Source organism: Haliaeetus leucocephalus, unplaced genomic scaffold (genome assembly GCF_000737465.1).
Source record: "Haliaeetus leucocephalus isolate CR32 unplaced genomic scaffold, Haliaeetus_leucocephalus-4.0 Scaffold195, whole genome shotgun sequence".
NCBI lineage: Eukaryota > Metazoa > Chordata > Aves > Accipitriformes > Accipitridae > Haliaeetus > Haliaeetus leucocephalus.
This window is the reverse complement of record NW_010972631.1, coordinates 12,065,400-12,084,104: the sequence shown is the minus strand read 5'-3', so window position 1 is coordinate 12,084,104 and position 18,705 is coordinate 12,065,400. Positions and strand designations below refer to the sequence as shown.

Sequence of the window (18,705 nt, the reverse complement as noted above, 5' to 3'; positions counted from 1 at the left end):
CTGGAACCAACATAGCTGTTTTGTATATCTTCATTACCTGGCGAGTGGGTGGTCAATGTTTGGCTTTAGGACTAAACTGTTTTAGTCTGTTTGCTTGATGTATTGTGTTGATCCCCATTCAGAGATTTACCTTTGCAACATAACTGAAATAATTTCATACAAAATCTAAACCCTATGTTTCTGGGCAAGTCAGATAATTATGACGTAACTTCTTGTATTTACTAATTTTTCAGCACATCTGAAACTTTTTTTTTCAGTGCAAAGTTTGAATTATTGTTGTTACTCACTATAGTATTGCTTTCAACATTAGACTTTGCCGTTGTGTTCCGGTATTGCTGTCAGATGTTTTCTCATCAGCTAATAACATAAATCAAACGCATAAATTTTCATTCCTCTATCTATAGATGAAACATGAATATGTATGGATATGCATATCACATAGAAAAATGTTACAGACTGAAGTTACTACCTCAACTTCTTAATGAGTTCAAGTGATGCTGAAAATATTAAGCTTTGTCACAAACAATAGTTGATTTCCCTATAGACAGATTGAAGATCTTTGAAGATAGTTGAAGAAAAAACTAATACTTAATTTCTTGGCATAGAGCTAGACAAAGATGGTAGCTCTGCAGACATTGAGAAATCTGCTAATGTAAGATTTCTTCTCGTATAGCATCCTTCTGCTGTAAGGGCTTGTACTATAGATTTCTCCAGTTTTCACTTCTCTGCAGGCTGGAGGGCTGAACTCGTTCCTTTCTTGTACAGATAGACAAAACTGAACTGATGTTTTGCAGATTGTCTCCCTTGTCTTCTCTCTGTCTTGTTTAATAGAAGAAGTTCCACCAGTTTCTGATTAATAATTTATAGTACATAACTTGAGATATTCTGTTTTGAAGCAAATTTTCTAGAAAGCATTATATCACGAGGGAAGTTTGTAGCTTTAATTTGTGGACGGTGACTTCCTCTTTTGATTTCTACAATTCTAGTAGGGGTTTTTTAATAGGATGTGGGAGTTTGGGCGTTCTCTTTTCTTGTTGTTTTGTGTTTTTTTTTTTTTCTGTTTGTTTTTGTTTTGTTGTTGCTTGGGATTTGATCATGCAGTTTGTGTGGTCAGACACAAACTGGCCTTCTCAGAGGTCGCAGAAAAATTAAGTGATGCAGGACCAGAGTTTTACTTAGGGTCTTCTTTTTCCCCACATTTCAACTCTGCTTTAATATAGAGGAAAAGTTAGTAATATTGTAAAAGGCAATTAGTTGGAAAGTGCAGGAGCTGATTTAGCAAAGATACTGTATTCCTGACCTCTTGCATACACATAGTCACTAAAAAGTTTCTGAATAACTGTAATACAGAAAAGTACTTTGGCTGATGGATGAAGTTTAAAAAAAAAATCTGAAAACATTTTTCCCGTATTAAAGGTTATTATTAGGACATTTGTTTTTTGAAAAGAGTGCTAATACTTCAGTAAACTATTTTGGAACCAGGTGATCATATAATTTGCACAGCCAGTATAAAAGACAATGGTTGAGGAAGGAGATTAAGGCTCCAAACTTACAACCACCTTTAAGTTACATGTGCATGTTTTTTTAAGGGTGGATGCATATACAGCAAATGAATCATTGTTGTGACAACATTCTTCACAAGAAACAGTAATTAGAATAATTATGATGCCTTAGTTCTAGTACACGTTCATTGAATAGTATGTTAAACAGCAGATTATGCAAGATGCCATCAGTTCAGAGTCTTGGATGATGCTTTAAGTTTTCTGCCTCTGTTAGTGCTTTCTTCAACTGTGAAAAGCCTTGCAACATTAAAAGATGTCATCCATGTCCACCCACAGCTGTAGCAAAAATGAATGACAGTATAAACAAAATGGCATTGTAATGTATAATTAATGAATGGAAGGACTCCACTGTGTTTTATATTTACAGCCGTATAATTTTATTAGTAGATTTTTATATGCATTATCTTACTATGCTGCAGTATTGGTAGGATTATTATTAATACCAGTACCATTAGGGAATCAGGCAAATGGATAGCATGAGTTGTCTAATACATAGTTTTATGAAGTATGTGTAGATATATGCAGTTTGTAGAACGTACTATCCTGATCCAGCAAGATGCAACATGTGGGTAGAATCCACTGGTAATGGAGCTTCCCTTAATGATTTTGTTGTTGTTGTTACAGATTTGTGGTTAATGTTAGGAGATGTACTGTACCCATTTTTTTCAGGGTTTTGGGAAGTTCAATGATTTTGGGTTTTCTGTTGTTGGGCACGTTTCATGCATTCAGCTTTAGTTCGAAGATCATAGGGTTGCTTGTCTCCCTGCTTGCTTTCTTACTGGAGAGGTTCATGTAACATGAAAAAAAACAAAATTATGCCTTTAAGGAAAAAAGAAACTTAAATTACATATAAGATGGGTTACTGAAATTTAACACTTAGGAGTGATCTTGCAGTGTCTTTTTCCTGTGATGCAAATTCCGTGTAAAGAGATCTGCTGATAGTGTTTCTTTGAAGTAGGTTGTTCTTGTTTCTAGAAGAACAAAACCTGAAAAATCGTGTCACCTGTGTTAGACTTGTACAAAAAGCAAACAAGAGAAACTGCTGGTGTATATGTGCTCTGACAAGGTAGTGCAGTTTTTTTGTTGGCAAACGCTCGTTTCACTTGAGCTTTGAATTGAGCCTGTCCTACATCACTGATGTGGAATATAGGCTCTGCTAAAGCTGCCGCGAATACCTTCTCTAGTAGTAACACCTGGACTAGCTGAAGGAGGAACAGTTGCCTCCGTGCAGTGTCTCTGCTTTAACGTTGGCTGGACTGGAGCATCAGTGCAGCTGAGACACAGTTGTAACGTTAACGCAAGTTTACAGCAGGTTTTACAGAAGATTGGTGAACAGTGCCATTAAGGGGGGGGAAATGCAGATGTGGGATGTGCTTTAAATACTTGTCCTTAAAAAGTGGGTGAAGAGTGGTCTTACTCCTCTTAGGTGAGTTCAGGGTTAGGGTGTTGTTTCGAATAGTTTTCAGTTTAGCTCTTTTTTAAGATTTGAGCCCTGTTGCAGTGTTTTCCCTATGCTATGTACCACAAATGCAAAGGACCAAAGAGAGGCAATTATTTCTGAAGTAAATGATTTTCTGTGGCAACGCACCTTATGTTATTAATTAATCTTAAAATGCTGATCCCTGGCCCGCACTGAACTATTCTGACAGCTCCCAATTTTTTGTCTTTTATTTTACTTGTAATTATAGCTTTACAATGAATAATTGTTTTATGAATAAGATGGTTTCTGCCCATTTTACTTGCAAAAATCTTATTTCATAGTAATGGATTTCTCTGGAAACTTTCTTTTTTTACATAATTGAATGTATTTAATTTTAAAACATGGCCTGTATATTTTGAAAATAAGTCATCCAAGCCTGAGTTTTTCATCTAACAGATTAATTTAATTTACTACAAATAACATCTCCGAAATCCTAAGAGAGACTGTGGAAGGTTTGCATTAATTATTACCTCTCTCTTTATGTATCATCTATTACTTTCTGATTTTAAGGTGCATCTTTTCATGCCGATGTGTGGACTACCAACAGGATTCTTTAAAGGAACGAAACAATAACGTACTCTGTGCAGAGGTCCCAATGAACTATAGTACTGTCTGCTGTCACCTGTCAGCTATTTTTAGATTTTTCTTAAAAAAAAATTTTGGTTTTATATTAAAGTCCAGTGAAAGCACTTCTGTTACTGAATGTGGCATGATTTAATATTTTAAAACACGTTTCTTTCTCTTTCAGCTTTACATCTTCCAATCCAGCCTTACAACATGGGTAGAACTCCTGCACTTCAAACTTGAAGCAATCTACAGTCAGAAACTTTGGTGTTTTAATAGTCCAAGAGATCAGAACCTCTTCAGTCACAACTCTGACAGCTGTGCAAGAGGACATCTTTGATCCTTCAAGCCAGGCTTCAGTTTCACTTGACTCCTCTTTTTAGTCTTTGAGCATTGCCCGTTACCCAATTATAATTGCTGTTAAAAATCATAATTGTGTTTTGTGTGCAGATGAGTGAAACAGATAAATATGTAAAAGTGGCCTTATGGTAAAAAGGATTATTTACATTACTGATATCAAAATCAGTATGTTCTCTCCCAGCCTTAGAAGTTGCAGTCTTGCAGTTGACTAGTGTGAAAATACTAGTAGAAATAGTGAATTTTTTAGGCAGGCAGCACCAGTATTTTTATTACCATTTTGTTTAAGCAAGACAATTGTAAACACTGCATTCTGTTTTATAGTACAGGCTTCATGGACATTTCCAGATTCTCTTTGTAGTCTTAGTTTCTGAATCCTGAATTCTGAAGTTTTATTGTGTGTGTTTAAATATAGCGTAATTGAAACCTTCTTTTGAAGACTGGAATGAAGCCAAATGGATATTCTGTCTTCAGTAATTTGCTTTAAGATCACTTGAATGACATCTGTCCATCTAGGTATATATTCTTAGTGAAGAATGAACTTTCCTGAGCTGAATTCATTGTAGGGTTTTTTTAGTACTACTTTCTTTTTTTTTTTTTATTATAGACCTGAAAATAAAGATGTAAGACTGGATGCCTATCCTGGTGCTTTACTTATATCATACACCATCTCTATTGCCCACTTACTATGTGTGAGCTAAGCTGAAAAATTCCATGTGCTGTCAATTTAAACTTGAAGATGTGCAGCATCTTGTGTATTTTAGTCTCTGGTGTTAATTTCTTCTGCAAATTTAACCCATTTTCTAAATATTAATCAAAATTTTGTTTTGGTTGCTAAAGGTTGCAATCTGCCTTGCTCATTTAACAAATCAGTCTCCAGTGCCTGAATTTACAAACTAGGGAAAAAATACATATATTTTTAATAAAAATTAAAGTAGTAGCAGTTGTGGTTTCAAGACGGTGTATTCTTGGTTTCCTTCTATATTTACCCAAAAGGCATTCATTCATCAGTATACCAAAATATCCTTTAAGCAAGAAGCGCTTGACTGTATGTCTCATTTCAGCTCTGCAGAAAATCTTATGTTTGGAATTTTTGTAACCACTTTCAGTGTTCCCAAAGCTTTACTAATATTTTCTTGCAGTGGTACAAGTTGTATCCTATGTAAAGCATTCTCTTGTGGATCCTTGCAGTTGTGAAATAGGCACTCACGCTGTATTTCTTGTTATCACGTGTTTGGCTCTAGGTTCTCAGAAAGGAGCAATCATTCTTTGTGTTGAAGTCCCATCGCTTCTCTCTTGTTTTCCTGTTGTGTTTATGAATGCTATGGTATTGCTCTGGTAAAACCATCAGAAGCAGTTGTCTCCTAATGTTACCTTTCTTGTATCTTCACTTTGCTGGAATGTGGATCTGAAAAGATCGAGATACTGACAAAATGTGAAGGAACCTCTGCGTTCCTAACTGAAACATATTAAATGGACAGATACTGTTTGCTAGTGTAGTGATAAGTAATACCATAAATGTACTTGCAGCTCAGAAAAAAAGAAAATTAAAAATGAGGAGAAGTCTTCTTCACAAACTAGATTAAAAAGTGTTTTCTTAAAATCTAGCAAACAGCATCATAGGGTAGTGAAGCTGGAAATGACCTTTTTCTCAAACTGCTGGAGCTTTAAAACTTCTCAGACTCATTTTGCATCAAAAGACTATTTACTTCAGCAGAATTTTATCCTGATTTATTTTGGGTAGGCAAGGATGGAACATAAAGCCACAATATTTTCTTCTGTTCTTCTCTTGTTTCAAACATCTGCTGTTAGACAGTAAGAATTTCCATCTCTTGAGATACCAGTAGTTCTTGAATACAATACCTGCATCAAGCCATCTGGAGTGTTCACTTACAGTTCTGGAGAATGAGAGTTCCTCTAAGCATGTTTTGCAATATTTAGATGGTTTTGCCAAGTAGGTAAGTCAGCAGATAGCAGATCCTAGCCTGAATAGGAACATACATAAGTTAGGAATCATTTTCCTTAAAATCATCTTACAAAAGAGATTTATAGGATATTAGATTTAAAGAAACAGGGTTTGCATGTCAGTGCATTTAGCTTGTTGAATACATTGCTGAACCAACCAGCATTTCATGAATTACTTTTAAAATCAGGTCTGTCTTCTATGGAATTTAAAACCTAGTAATTAAGTAAATAATTTTTCAGTATTAACAAAGAACTCACAATTTTTATAACACACTAGCAGTCTTTCTGGATTTTCTTCATCCAGACAACATATATAATATAGTTTATATAAGTATAAAACAAAAAGCCAGAAGATACAAAAGGGGAAGGGGAATGTAAGTGGATAATGCAAGAGATCTTCTACATCATTTGAAAGTAGTTCTTTAGTAATGATACCAGGTTTATTATTGTAAGAAAGGATTGTAAAAAATAATTACTATCATGTAAGTCTCCTGAAATAGATTTATTGAGGTGTTTAACCTGTGTAACTTTGAAATCCCACATCCTTCCCAAATAGTGCAGTTAGGTACTAGTGACAACTAAGGAAGTTTTCAAAACGCTTCCACAAAATAGTCAGAAATTATGGCTTTATTTTAGACCGAGTGATCTTTACGACACTTTGAAAATACTATCTGTACCTGAAGTTACTTTTACTTTTAAAATAATGAAGCAGTTGAAGTGACTCTGAAATGAAAGGTGTGCTTTAAATGATAACCATATTGGTGTTGAAACATCCTTTAAATAACTGTGAGCTCTGAATACAAGAGCTGAGCAACACAGAAGTGGCATGTACCTTATTTAAAACAACCAAACCAGTCACTGCAAGCTAGACAGATGGAGTTGGCAGCCAAATTCCTGGCTCCATCTTCACCAGTAATGAGAATAAAAAGAAACTTTCTGGAAATAATTCAGTAATAATGGTCTAAGGAATGTGATGTAAAAGACCAACTATATAGCTTGATGTTTCTGCGCTTGTCATATTTGTCAAAATGCTTAAACATCTCTCTTACTGCTGTGGAAGATTGCAGTTGTTGATATGTTTCTGCTGTAAGGATGATGATCATATTTGAAGGAAAGCAAGGATAATACGATCTTGCAAGAAAATTTTCAAGTCTTTTCAAACACGAGTTTACTGGCTTTGGTGGTGGTTTTTTGGGGGTTGGGGTTTTTTTGGTTTAGATTCCTATCAATTTTTTTTTTTAATACTAGTCTGAAAAAAATCCTGTTAGTAGGATTTTGGGGCAGGTTACAGAAATACAATGAGGTTATGATAGTCTCTTGGACTACTGCAAAAGGCAAAAAGCAAAAAGGCCAAAAAAAAAATTTCTTGGGAAGATCATACCATGTCGTAAGGCTGGAGATGGATGTAAAGCTACAAAGAAACTCAGTTACCAGGTAAGAACGGATTGTTGAGATGCACAAAACAGAACAAGTATGGTACGTTCTGCTGAAGCTGTTGTATCTTCTTTCGTAGTCTATACGCTGACTTATGTCTTACTTTGTTTTCAGGTTTATGGTAGGCTGTGGTAGATGTGATGATTGGTTTCATGGTGATTGTGTTGGACTGAGTCTTTCTCAAGCGCAGCAGATGGGCGAAGAAGATAAAGAATATGTGTGTGTGAAATGCTGTGCTGAAGAAGACAAAAAAATGGAGTGTTTTGATCAAAGTGTACCAGATACTCAAGTGAAACTTGAAATCCATAGAGAAGAAAAAGCAATGGAGTGTGAAAAACTGGGCACGTCAAAGCAAACACCTACTTGTAATCTAAATGTACCAACTGAAAAAACAAAGCAAATGGAGGACGCTGGGAAGCACAAAGTCAAAATCTTCAGACGGGTGAGTCTTATTTAATGCTTAAAGTTCTGTTAATTATTGGGGGTTATTATAGAAGGAGTTTCCTCCTAATCCCCTGCCATTTAAAACACTATGTTTCAAACATTTTTGTGAATCTAGCTTAAAACTTCTCCATTATTATTTTCCGAGTTACTTCATGTTCTAACTGGCTTGACTCTTTTGAGATGTTACTGCTAAACTCCACTTACATTGAGCAGGATTATGCGCCTGTCATAGGCTGGTGTGTATATACATATAGGTGTGTATAGAAATGGTGAAGAACTTTTTGCATTTGTCTTACAGATTTCTAAACACTTTCACAGGACTGTCTGATAAATCTGTCTGTCCTGGTTTCAGCTGGGATAGAGTTAATTGTCTTCCTAGTAGCTGGTACAGTGTTATGTGTTGAGTTCAGTATGAGAACAATGTTGATAACACTGATGTTTTCAGTTGTTGCCAAGTAGTGTTTAGTCTAAAGTCAAGGATCTTTCAGCTTCTGATGCCCAGCCAGCGAGAAGGGTGGAGGGACACAAGGAGCTGGGAGGGGACACAGCCAGGACAGCTGACCCGAACTGGCCAAAGGGATGTTCCATACCATGTGACGTCATGCCCAGTATATAAACTGGGGGGAGTGGGGGCGGGGGGATCACCGCTTGGGGACTAACTGGGCATCGATCAGTGGGTGGTGAGCAATTGCACTGTGCATCACTTGTTTTGTATATTCTAATTCTTTTATTATTACTATTGTCATTTTATTATTGTTATCGTTATCATTATTATTTTCTTCCTTTCTGCTCTATTAAACCATTCTTATCTCAACCCACGAGTTTTACTTCTTTTCCCGATTCTCTCCCCCATCCCACTGGGTGGGGGGGAGTGAGTGAGTGGCTGCGTGGTGCTGAGTTGCTGCCTGGGGTTAAACCACAATGCTGTCGATTTGCTGTATGATATAAAATGTAGATCTTTTAAATATCTGTAAAACCATATGAAAACAGCATTTTAGTTTTGATTGTTTTAGCTTCAGATTGTATGTAGAAGAAAATGCCTAACATTTTAATTAGGGCCTTTCTACTGTCTTTGTGTCTCATTTTACTAACCAAAGCATAATTTGCAAGAGTAGTGAGATGTTTTTATTAACGATTCTTTAGAGTCTTTTAGTACATGGCATCGTATTCGTCATAACTTCATCATCAGTAACCCTTTTTGTCGTATTTCTGAGTAGTAGTATTGTAATTCTGACATGTAAGCTGTTCTGTTTAATTTTGGTTTACATGTGCTTTCTAAACAAGTATTCCTGTGGATATATGGCTAAAACTGGTTAAGGGGTGTTCACTGGTATCCCTGACCTTTTAAAATAACTGAAAACATAGCAGTTTTCAACATAGAGCTTAACTGCAGCTGTCTTCGGCCAATATTTCAAAGAGATTGTTAAGCAATACTTGGCAGTAATTTGGGATATTGTTCAGTAACTTTTTAGAAAATATTATACGATGGTGCATACATCCAGGGAATTCATTATACAGTATACTTAAAAAAAAAAAAAAGGGGGTGGGGGGGAATGTGTGGTAATTATGTAATGGTTCATTGTAGCGTTCAGTAGCGTGCTAACATGTGTAAATGTTTATTTCAGGAATCTGGTGATGGGAAGAACTTGTCAGACTCCAGAGACGTGGATACTAAAAAAGGGCAACATGTTCCTGCTCGAAAAGGATCACAAACTGCTGTAATTCCTCGGCGGTCCCCTGAAGATAAAAATGAAAAAATAAGTAAAGAATCTCTTAGTGTGGTTGAAAGGTCCACAAAATCAGGTAGTGAGTTTTGATGAAGTATTCTACCCTCTAATTCAGATTTACGTACAGTGAATTGTGGTTACTTTCCTTATAGTATCAGTTTTTCAAACCACATTCCATAGTGCAAGTGGTGATGATCTGAAGAGCAGTTTGTTCCCATGATGTTTATGATCTTTATTTCTAATTTCTTTTAAAATTTTATTTAGCAGGTAAATGTTTCCTGGGTAGATGTGTGTGTGTGTGAGTGTTTCCTGTTTGAGTAGTAGATGATGCTCATGTAATCAAGAATGGGAGAAAAAGTACAGAAAGACATTTATGTATTAAACTTTATTTCACATTGCAGAACACTTTGATGAAATACTCTTCCATGAAATACTTAATGTATCTAGAAGTGTTTTAATTGCTATATAGATTATACTTTCACTTACTGATGTCTTTTGCACAAATTGACAAATAATTGTATCAACTCATTTCAAAGGGCAACATTATATTGCACACTGAGCCATCAGATTCTCATCTAAATTTTATTCGAAAGGTTGAAGGGACATATTTCCTCTCCCAGCAACCTCTGTCCCCTCCCCAGCTCCCTTCCAGGAAGCTTTATTCTTTCAAGGTCATGGTAGTATGAAATTCTTGTCATTTGGGACTGAAATCTCAGCAGCCAAGCTAGTGAGATTTTGTGTGAGAACTGTGTCTTTAACTCCTAAACTCAAGCTTTGAATACTTGTCTAAAAAAAAAAATAAAATCAGCTCTTCTGGCCTTCTGCCAATGCTGATGTATTCTAGAAACTCTTATTGGTAGAAGAAAACAATTGAAAATCTTAGGGTTAAATGTAAATCTAAATGTAAGGATTTTATACTGAATGGTATCTTTTAGACTTCAAATACCTTGTTGTTCAACTTTGAAATTCTGAGTCACAAAATAATTGACATCCTTTCAAACTGCAAATTGCGTGGAGTGAAATGAGTCTTTGGCATCCGTGAAATAATTTAATTGTTCTAAAATATATTAATTGAACGAGGAGATGACAAAAAGATTTTTACAGGGACGATTTCAGAATAGAAGTTAATCTAAAAATCATTTTTAAACAGTGAAGGCTTGGCAGTCTCATTTAGGACAATTAGCATAAAATTGTTAAGCAGCACATTTGTCTTAAGAGATTAAGTGCTTTGAATTATGCTTACAATGGCATTGTTTATTGCTGATCTTGCCCTTCACTTCCTTGATATGGACTCATTTCAGGTGGTTGAAACTTTGCCAAAATGTTGCTGGTGTGTGGAGGTTTTCCATTTCCCCTAACCCCCTCAGGCTACGTTTTTTGAAAGGTTTTGGTCCAGTTCTTCATCCTCCTGAGGAGGATGTGAGCAAAAAACTGGATTGAGCAAATAAAAGCTTTATTAGAACTGGTTTACTTAACAAGCCTAGCATATGAATACTTTAGGTCACAGTGCAGAATGGCAAAGAGCTGTCTCGGGTCTGTACCGCCTTGCTGGTGAGGAAGGGGAAATCGCTAATTTTGACAGGGGTCATAGTCACATTAATGAGAGAGCTGACGATCCAACCACTTGGCCTGCCCAACACAAAAGAAAATCCGTCTATTTATAGCTACTTGAAAACGTAGTTAGTTTGCTTCTGGTATTAATGCATTTTAAGTTGCACTCAGTAGGTGAAAGTAATAATAAAGAAATACTTGTTTTTACCACCAAACGCTCAAATTGGGTCTGTATCAGTCTTCAATTTGTTTCTTTTTTTAGAGTAGAAATTGAATAAATAAATATTGTTTATTTCCCATTGCTTTCAAAAATAGAAGGCTACTGCTCTAAATTAGTGACATGTTCACATGCTGAGGAATTTGGGTTTTTTGCTTTAATGATTTTAATTTGATTAGGAATTTCCATGATTTGTATTATTTATGACACAAACCTTATAATGGCCTTGTTTAAGAGTGTCTGTTAACTGAATCAGATGCTGCAATGATTTTAATTGAAATAATTTTGATGGCTAATAGATACAGAAATGCTAAGTTTAATGAAAAACACTATTTTAAAGTAAAGTTTAATATGCTTATAATATGTGCTTCCAGGTATATTATTTCTCAGTTTCCTCATTGAAAAATTAATCTGTGCTATTACAAAAATTCAGAGTCAAAAATCCTACTTAAGATCAAGCTAATAAGCACTGGTCGTCTTGGTTCAGTGTAGAAGAAAATACCTTAAGTCAAAGGGCAAAAGTCTTGTTTGTTTCTGCTAAGGAAGTTTTTTCTGGAGTAATCTGTGTAATACAGAATCCAAACTAAACAGGAAGAAAACCCAACCACCCACCCTGTGAGTCCATTCCTTGTCCTCGAAGATCAGTTCTTAGCAGTTTAAAAATAAAATTTCATGACCTCCAGCAACAGTAGAAGTTCATAGCAGTGGCTTGAGTAGTTTACAATTTTTAACTCCATGTGTTTTGATAGGTGTTCATGAGAAACAAGAAATTAAGAAAAAGAAAAATGAGAAAGGATCCATTAGTGCAACACACCTGCCAGCTGTGCCAGCTTCCAAACCTTCTGCTGATCAGATAAGACAAAGTGTCAAGCAGTCTCTTAAGGAAATTCTGATGAAAAGGTAAAGATATATTAAATGAAATTATTAATTTGTGATTGTAATTATTTTTTTTTGGAAGGCAGAGAAAAAAAATACTAATTATTTGGAGGCATTTGGTGATTTTTGCCCTTGTGTTCTCTCACAGATTGACAGACTCCAGTTTAAAGATTCCTGAGGAGAGAGCAGCAAAAGTTGCCACAAGGATTGAAAGAGAGCTGTTTTCTTTTTTTCGGGATACTGACTCGAAGTATAAGAACAAATACAGAAGTTTAATGTTCAATCTAAAAGATCCTAAAAATAACGTATGTATTATTTGTCTGTTGTGCTTTACAGAGATCCTTTATTTGCTATAGATTAAAGGAACAGTCTTCTATGTAGACACATTAATCCTTTCACAATTTATCCTGTTTGTTTTTTGGGTTTTTTTTGTAGGTTTCTTCATCTCTTTGATGTTGTTTGTCCTCTTGTGCACTCAGTGTTCTCTGTGTTCTTTTTTACTTGTTCCCCATCATTAATTCTTCAACTCCTTGCTCCCAGTGTACTGGAGTATAGTGGGGTTTCAACGTGTAGTGGCTATAGCTTGCCTAATTTAAGTGTTTGTCTTTACCACTGATCTGTTGTTTGGGTGTCCTTGTGCCCCCCCCCAACACTTTGCTGCTTACTGCACTTGGTTTTGTTTCTGTCCAGCGGCTTGTCTCACTGTGCTTTTTCATACCCAGATTTCTCAAGCCTGGTCTTCACTCTTTTCTGCTTTCTATGAGCCCATTATTCAACATCATACTCGCCCTCTCAACTTCTGTTTTTTGTCTTTTTATCAGTTATTCTGATCAAGTTGCCTTGTCTATAGTATTTTACTATTACAATTAGCCAACTGTAAATTATACAGACAGGCTAACTTCTGTCACCAGCTTCTCTTTGCTCATACTGCTAAATTATGTAGGTTTTTTTTACCCTAGGAATTCAGTTCAGTCAGTCAAGAAGCATAGACATCCTCTTTAATACTAGCTTCTTTCTGCTGTGTAATACAGGGGATTTGCACTTTTTAAAAAAAAAAAAAAAGTCCGAGTTACTGCTGCAACGGGCATAAACTCACTTTCTTCTTTGGAACAACAGTTAATTATACATTTGACCCTTAAGGGTTTATGTAGATACATTCTGTTATGTAGAATAAATGGAACTCTGGAATTAAGCTTTTTATGTTATGAGACCCAGTACCGCTTCCTGCAGTGGGAGAGACTTACAAAACCACATGATCCGTATAGCTGTACAGGGTACATTGTATGTTGCTTCTCTGCTTTGTTTCCTGCTGCGAGCTGTTTTTGTCTTGATAGCAATAGTTAACTTTTCTTCTTTCTTCTAGATATTATTTAAGAAAGTACTGAAAGGAGAGGTTACTCCAGACCATCTAATAAAAATGAGCCCAGAAGAACTGGCTTCCAAAGAACTGGCTGCTTGGAGACAGAGAGAAAACAGACACGTAAGATTTGTCAACTTACGTTGTTTAGTTGACTGCCTAAGCATATTTAACTTCTGTTTTCAGGTTAAGTGTATGTAGAAAGAACAGAATGCATGTTGCACAAAGCAACTCTGACTAATTGGGAGGATCTCTGTGATTTATTTAGTATTCAAAACCCAAAGGGGTTGTTAGGACAGAAGTGAAAGAAGTGTAGTGAATTCCTGAAAGGGGGAAACCATGGATTTTCCTTTGCTGTGCAGCTTTGCTGCTGCTTGGTCTTTCTTTCTTCTGTCTCAAGAGTGAAGGCTTCTTTGTCGTTATTTCCAACAAGATTTTAAAGCTCTAGCTAGAGCTTTATAAACACCAGTTTCCTAAATAGGGAGAGAGATCTCTTTGGACAAACCAAACTGAACTGGTGTGGTTTATAACTTACATACTGATGGAGCATGACGATTCACCCACTGAGAAGTAAACCTGAAGCTGAAAACCTGATCTGCCAGTCTGAAAAGCAGTCTAAAGGCAAAATAAAACCCCCAAACCCCAACAAAACGTAGGAAGTTTATTACGTTAGTTTGAGCATTACTTTTCTTGAAACAGAAAGTCAAACTCCATTTAAGCTGTGTTAACACTTTAGAAGGAGAAGCAGGAATATGAGGAGCTGTATTATTTTTATAGAAAATGCCTTTTTCTTAGATATTACCCTGTTTGTTGGGCAGTTTGTCTGATGATAGTTAACTGCAGCAGCTTAGAAATGTCCAGTTTACAGCATCAAGTTTTCTAGTTTACAAAATCTGGATTTATGTTGGCAGAATCTTTGGTATTTATATGCCACTTCATAGAAGTGAAAGGCACAAAATTTGGGTAGTGTTAACTGGTATGCATTTTGTGTTTGGGTCTTATGATACTAGGAATTGTGGGTTATATCAGATGACTTGCGATAAAAAATTAATGAGTAGGTAGTGTAACATAGAATAGATGGAAATTCATCCTCTTGAATTCTGTGTGCTCCGAATGAAAGTAAGTTCAGTGATAACTGATTCAGTACAGTGGGATGCTGTTTTAGAGAGTGCAATTTGCATTGCAACATTAATTATTCCTGGTTTTTCCCCCCTTTCTTTGCATAAGGCGACTAGACCTGTTTATGAATCATGACAACTTTTTGCTAGTCTCTATGCAAAAACAGTTGTTGAATTATTCTATTTTCTCAAAGTCGTTTTGAGGACCTAGAAAGGCATATGAAAAGTTTGTTTATTCTGTAGCTATCACCTTTAGCTCTTGGAAAATCAGAATCACCCATCTTTAAATTTAGTGTTGAAGGTCTTCTGTATCACTTGTTCAAATACGTGCCTGATGAGTGCTTGCTGCACTCTACGTGAAGTTAGACTGGCTGCTTGTGCGTTTGCTTCATGAAATTACTTGACACTTGCAAAATAAGAATGTGTTCTTTTTTCTCCAGAGTTTCCTAATTGCAATCCTATTTTCTGTTGTTATATTTGTGGATTTCCAGATTTTATTGTATGTAAGTAAATATACGTCACTTCCTGTTTTTACAGACAATTGAAATGATTGAGAAAGAACAGAGAGAAGTTGAAAGAAGACCTATCACAAAAATTACTCACAAAGGAGAAATAGAAATTGAAAGTGAAACACCAATAAAGGAACAAGAAGAAGTCATGGAAATTCAGGTGGAAAAGAAAACGTGGCAACACAGTGTATTTAGTTCATAGATAATATGGTTGTAAAGTGGTTTATGATTTTGTTGCTCAGATCTGTAATTATACGTTACATCTGTTTTGAGTTTTTCTTTTATCCTTACTGACTTTCACTTCTGTGCCTGGTGTTTTTGTTTTTGCCATGTTGTGTCCATGACTGTATGATGAGTTCTGGCAATAGTAGAAAATGTTCTAAATCTTACCTAAAAGATATTTGGGAGTACCAATTCATTATTTTAATGCATTTGTAGATTTTGTGATAGCCTTTTAGGCTATACAGCTGAAGGGAGAGTTTTATGTCTGAAGGGAAGAAAATATTGTAAAATATTTAAGCAATATGAATTGCAATATTAGGAATATTAACAGAGGAAAAAAAGGCTAACTGAAATGTGTTTGACTTTTTTTAGGAACCTAATGTGAAGTTGTTTGAGAAGTCAGAGGAAGCTGACAAAGATAAAGAAGTAAATGAATCTGCATCTCCGGACACCACAAGTCAACATAAAAATCATCTCTTCGATCTTAACTGCAAAATCTGCATAGGTAATTTTGAAAAGCATGACAAAATAAATACATCGTGCTTATATAATGCTTTTCAGTCATAAATCTCAGTATGCCTCAAGAATGTAAATAAATGTGGGTTTTTTCCCTAGTTTGCTGACAAAGATGTGGAAGCAGTGTTTTACTTCATAATTTACAGAAGAGACAATATTAAAATGATAGGCTATTGGCATAAACTTGTCTTCTATTTTAAAAAAAGAAAAAGACTGCAGAGAAAGAAATCCCTTTAGTGGGTGTACGTGCTATTGTTGATTGCTTATTTCTTTATCCTATCCCATTACAGTGGCAATATTTAAGTATAATATTGTATAAATATGTAAAATGTATAAATTTATACATTGTATAAATGTGTATAAAACGTATCATTTCTTTATCCTATCCCACTTCAGTGGCAATATGTAGTATTTTTGGTGCGTCTTCCATGTCTTCAGAGGAAGTCCGCTTTTGTTTCTTTAATAAAAAATAAACCCCACTGCAATTCCTTCCCTGCAGGCCGAATGGCACCACCTACTGATGATCTTTCTGCGAAAAAAGTGAAGGTGTCCGTTGGAGTTGCACGGAAGCAGTCAGACAATGAAGCAGAGAGCATTGCAGACGCGCTTTCTTCAACATCAAGTATTTTAGCTTCAGAATTACTGGAAGATGATAAGCAAGACTCATCAAAATCGTCATTCACACCTCTCCCAAAGTAATATAAACTGTAGAAACAGTATTTTTATATGAAAGACATTATTAATCTTGTTAAGCTATTATGACTAAAGCTAATTTTTTTCAATGGCATTTTATTAATCCATTTGTGTACTTGGAAGTTGTACACCTCTTCTTGGGAACAGGCTTCTCTGCTGCAGTGAATGATGCTGTGCATTTATATAAATACTACTACATATATTGTTGTGATTACAAACTTCTGATCACTACGCTTTCTTTTGGGGAAGAGTAAACTACCTTACGTTTTCTGGTGCAACAAGGTCTAAAAAGGCACCTGAGTTCATATTAAAAAAAGTCAGGATATAGGTTTCATATTGTATTTTGCTATTAAGGAACATAGTATGTACAGTGACCAGTGTTGGTGCTGAAATTCTGCCTTTGTCAGGACAGTGTGATCCTTTACCAAGGACAGTGGACTTTGTTTTTTGAATAGCTTGCTGAAGATGCAAAGAAGTAATTTCTAGTGTAGACAGAAAGAAAGGTAGGTTACTGTGTTACTGTAACAGCACAACATCTGGTAGTACTGGGCGGCTAGCTTAAAACTGCTAATAGCATGCCTAGAATATTTTGATAACATGTTGGGAAATGTTGAAATGTGGCTGTAACCTCTTCCAGGAGGAAGCCCTCAGGCTGCAAAACACTCCCCTGTAAAGTTCTTTAAGGTTTCCCGTTTATCCTTTGCGGCTGCGTTGTTGGCAAAACTGCTTCTTTTTGAAGGGGGGAAAAGCGCTGTTTTGCACAGGTGATGACGCTGGAATTGGGAGGAGGTGTTCACAGGAGCTGTGGCAGCGAGGGGTGGGTGAGAAGAGATGAGGAGCCAGCTTGTGGGGCGAGGGAAGGGAGGGAGAATGCAGGTATTCGGGGGCGGACAGACCGTGTTGCAGCAAGACGTAGGAGCTCGGAAAGCAGGGCGAGGGTGGGCCAGCAGGCAGTATGTGGTCTTCCCCCTCCTCCCTGTGGCAGGGGAAGATCTTACTGGGTCTGCAGCACCTCTATGTGTTTGTGTGTCTGTCGGTAGCATTTAATAACTCTTGGACTAAATAACTTCTCCATTCGCAAAAGATACAGTAGTGAACTGATGTGCTGCTTATCTGACTGTCCTTCCTGTAACACATAGCTACTGCACTGGAAGATGAGAAGTGTGGTTGTCTGTCGATCTCTTTTCATTGACCCTCAAGTATGGTTAACTGAAAGAGAAAATGCCTAATGACATGTCATTTCTTTAACAAAGAAAAATTATGATTTATATTATCTTGTGTTATTATGATGTTCTAAACAAACTGGGTTTCTGTGTGTTGTTTTTTAGGTCAGAAACACCTGGTACCGTGGAATGTGAAAGTCTGTTTCTGGCACGCCTGAATTTCATCTGGAAGGGTTTTATCAATATGCCTTCAGTGGCAAAGTTTGTTATTAAGGCTTATCCAGTTTCTGGCTCTTTTGAGTATTTAACGGAGGTATTTATATTTACTGCAAAGAATGAACAATTCATTTATTAACTTTAGCGACTTGTTTACCTTGTAGGCTAATAATAGTATAATGATGAAAGGCAGCAAAGCATGGTCATTGTACTGGGTAAAGTATTTGTGGGAGGACATAGGTTAGGGTATGTATTTCTAAGTGAAGTATTTTTCAGTTTGTCCTACATGGACTCATGGTTCATCAGGATTCAAGTTCTTTGGTATATTTTAAGATGTTTTGCTCTCATCTCACTGTAAAATGTTTCTTGAGGATAAGCAGCTGTATATCCAAAGCTGGTTTTATGAAAGTTGAACTGGTTTTTGTTTATTATGGAGAATCTTCCATAGTATAAAGTAGCAGGGGAAGATAGGACAAAATTTGCTACTGAAATAACCGCCTCAGTGGCATCCATTTTCTGAATTAAAGATGAGAAAATGGTAGCTCTGTTTTGAATTTGAAGTGTTAAACAAGTCAATACCAATATTTGGAAGAGAGGTGTCTGCTGGTGGTTTCTGCTGACAGTGTGAGAAGTCGTCTTCTCTTGTACAACAGAAACCCACGTAACAGGGCTTATTTTTTTGCCTATCTGGTGGCAATTCTGGTCCTAACCTTCCAGTCTAAGACTAAATTGTC

General features: G+C 36.2%; 1 protein-coding gene across 4 annotated transcripts in view; it reads left to right on the top strand.

Moving 5' to 3' along the window:
* The window catches only part of PHF3 (PHD finger protein 3), a 47,513-nt gene that overhangs the window by 22,195 nt on the left and 6,613 nt on the right, over nucleotides 1-18,705 (top strand). For all 4 annotated transcript variants that reach the window (XM_010565797.1, XM_010565800.1, XM_010565799.1 and 1 more), the window contains 9 exons: nucleotides 7,477-7,804; nucleotides 9,432-9,609; nucleotides 12,051-12,201; nucleotides 12,326-12,482; nucleotides 13,541-13,657; nucleotides 15,190-15,321; nucleotides 15,756-15,888; nucleotides 16,399-16,594; nucleotides 17,921-18,068. In XM_010565797.1, the coding sequence (XP_010564099.1) occupies nucleotides 7,477-7,804; nucleotides 9,432-9,609; nucleotides 12,051-12,201; nucleotides 12,326-12,482; nucleotides 13,541-13,657; nucleotides 15,190-15,321; nucleotides 15,756-15,888; nucleotides 16,399-16,594; nucleotides 17,921-18,068 (1,540 nt within the window). The remainder of the gene's footprint in view (nucleotides 1-7,476; nucleotides 7,805-9,431; nucleotides 9,610-12,050; nucleotides 12,202-12,325; nucleotides 12,483-13,540; nucleotides 13,658-15,189; nucleotides 15,322-15,755; nucleotides 15,889-16,398; nucleotides 16,595-17,920; nucleotides 18,069-18,705) is intronic.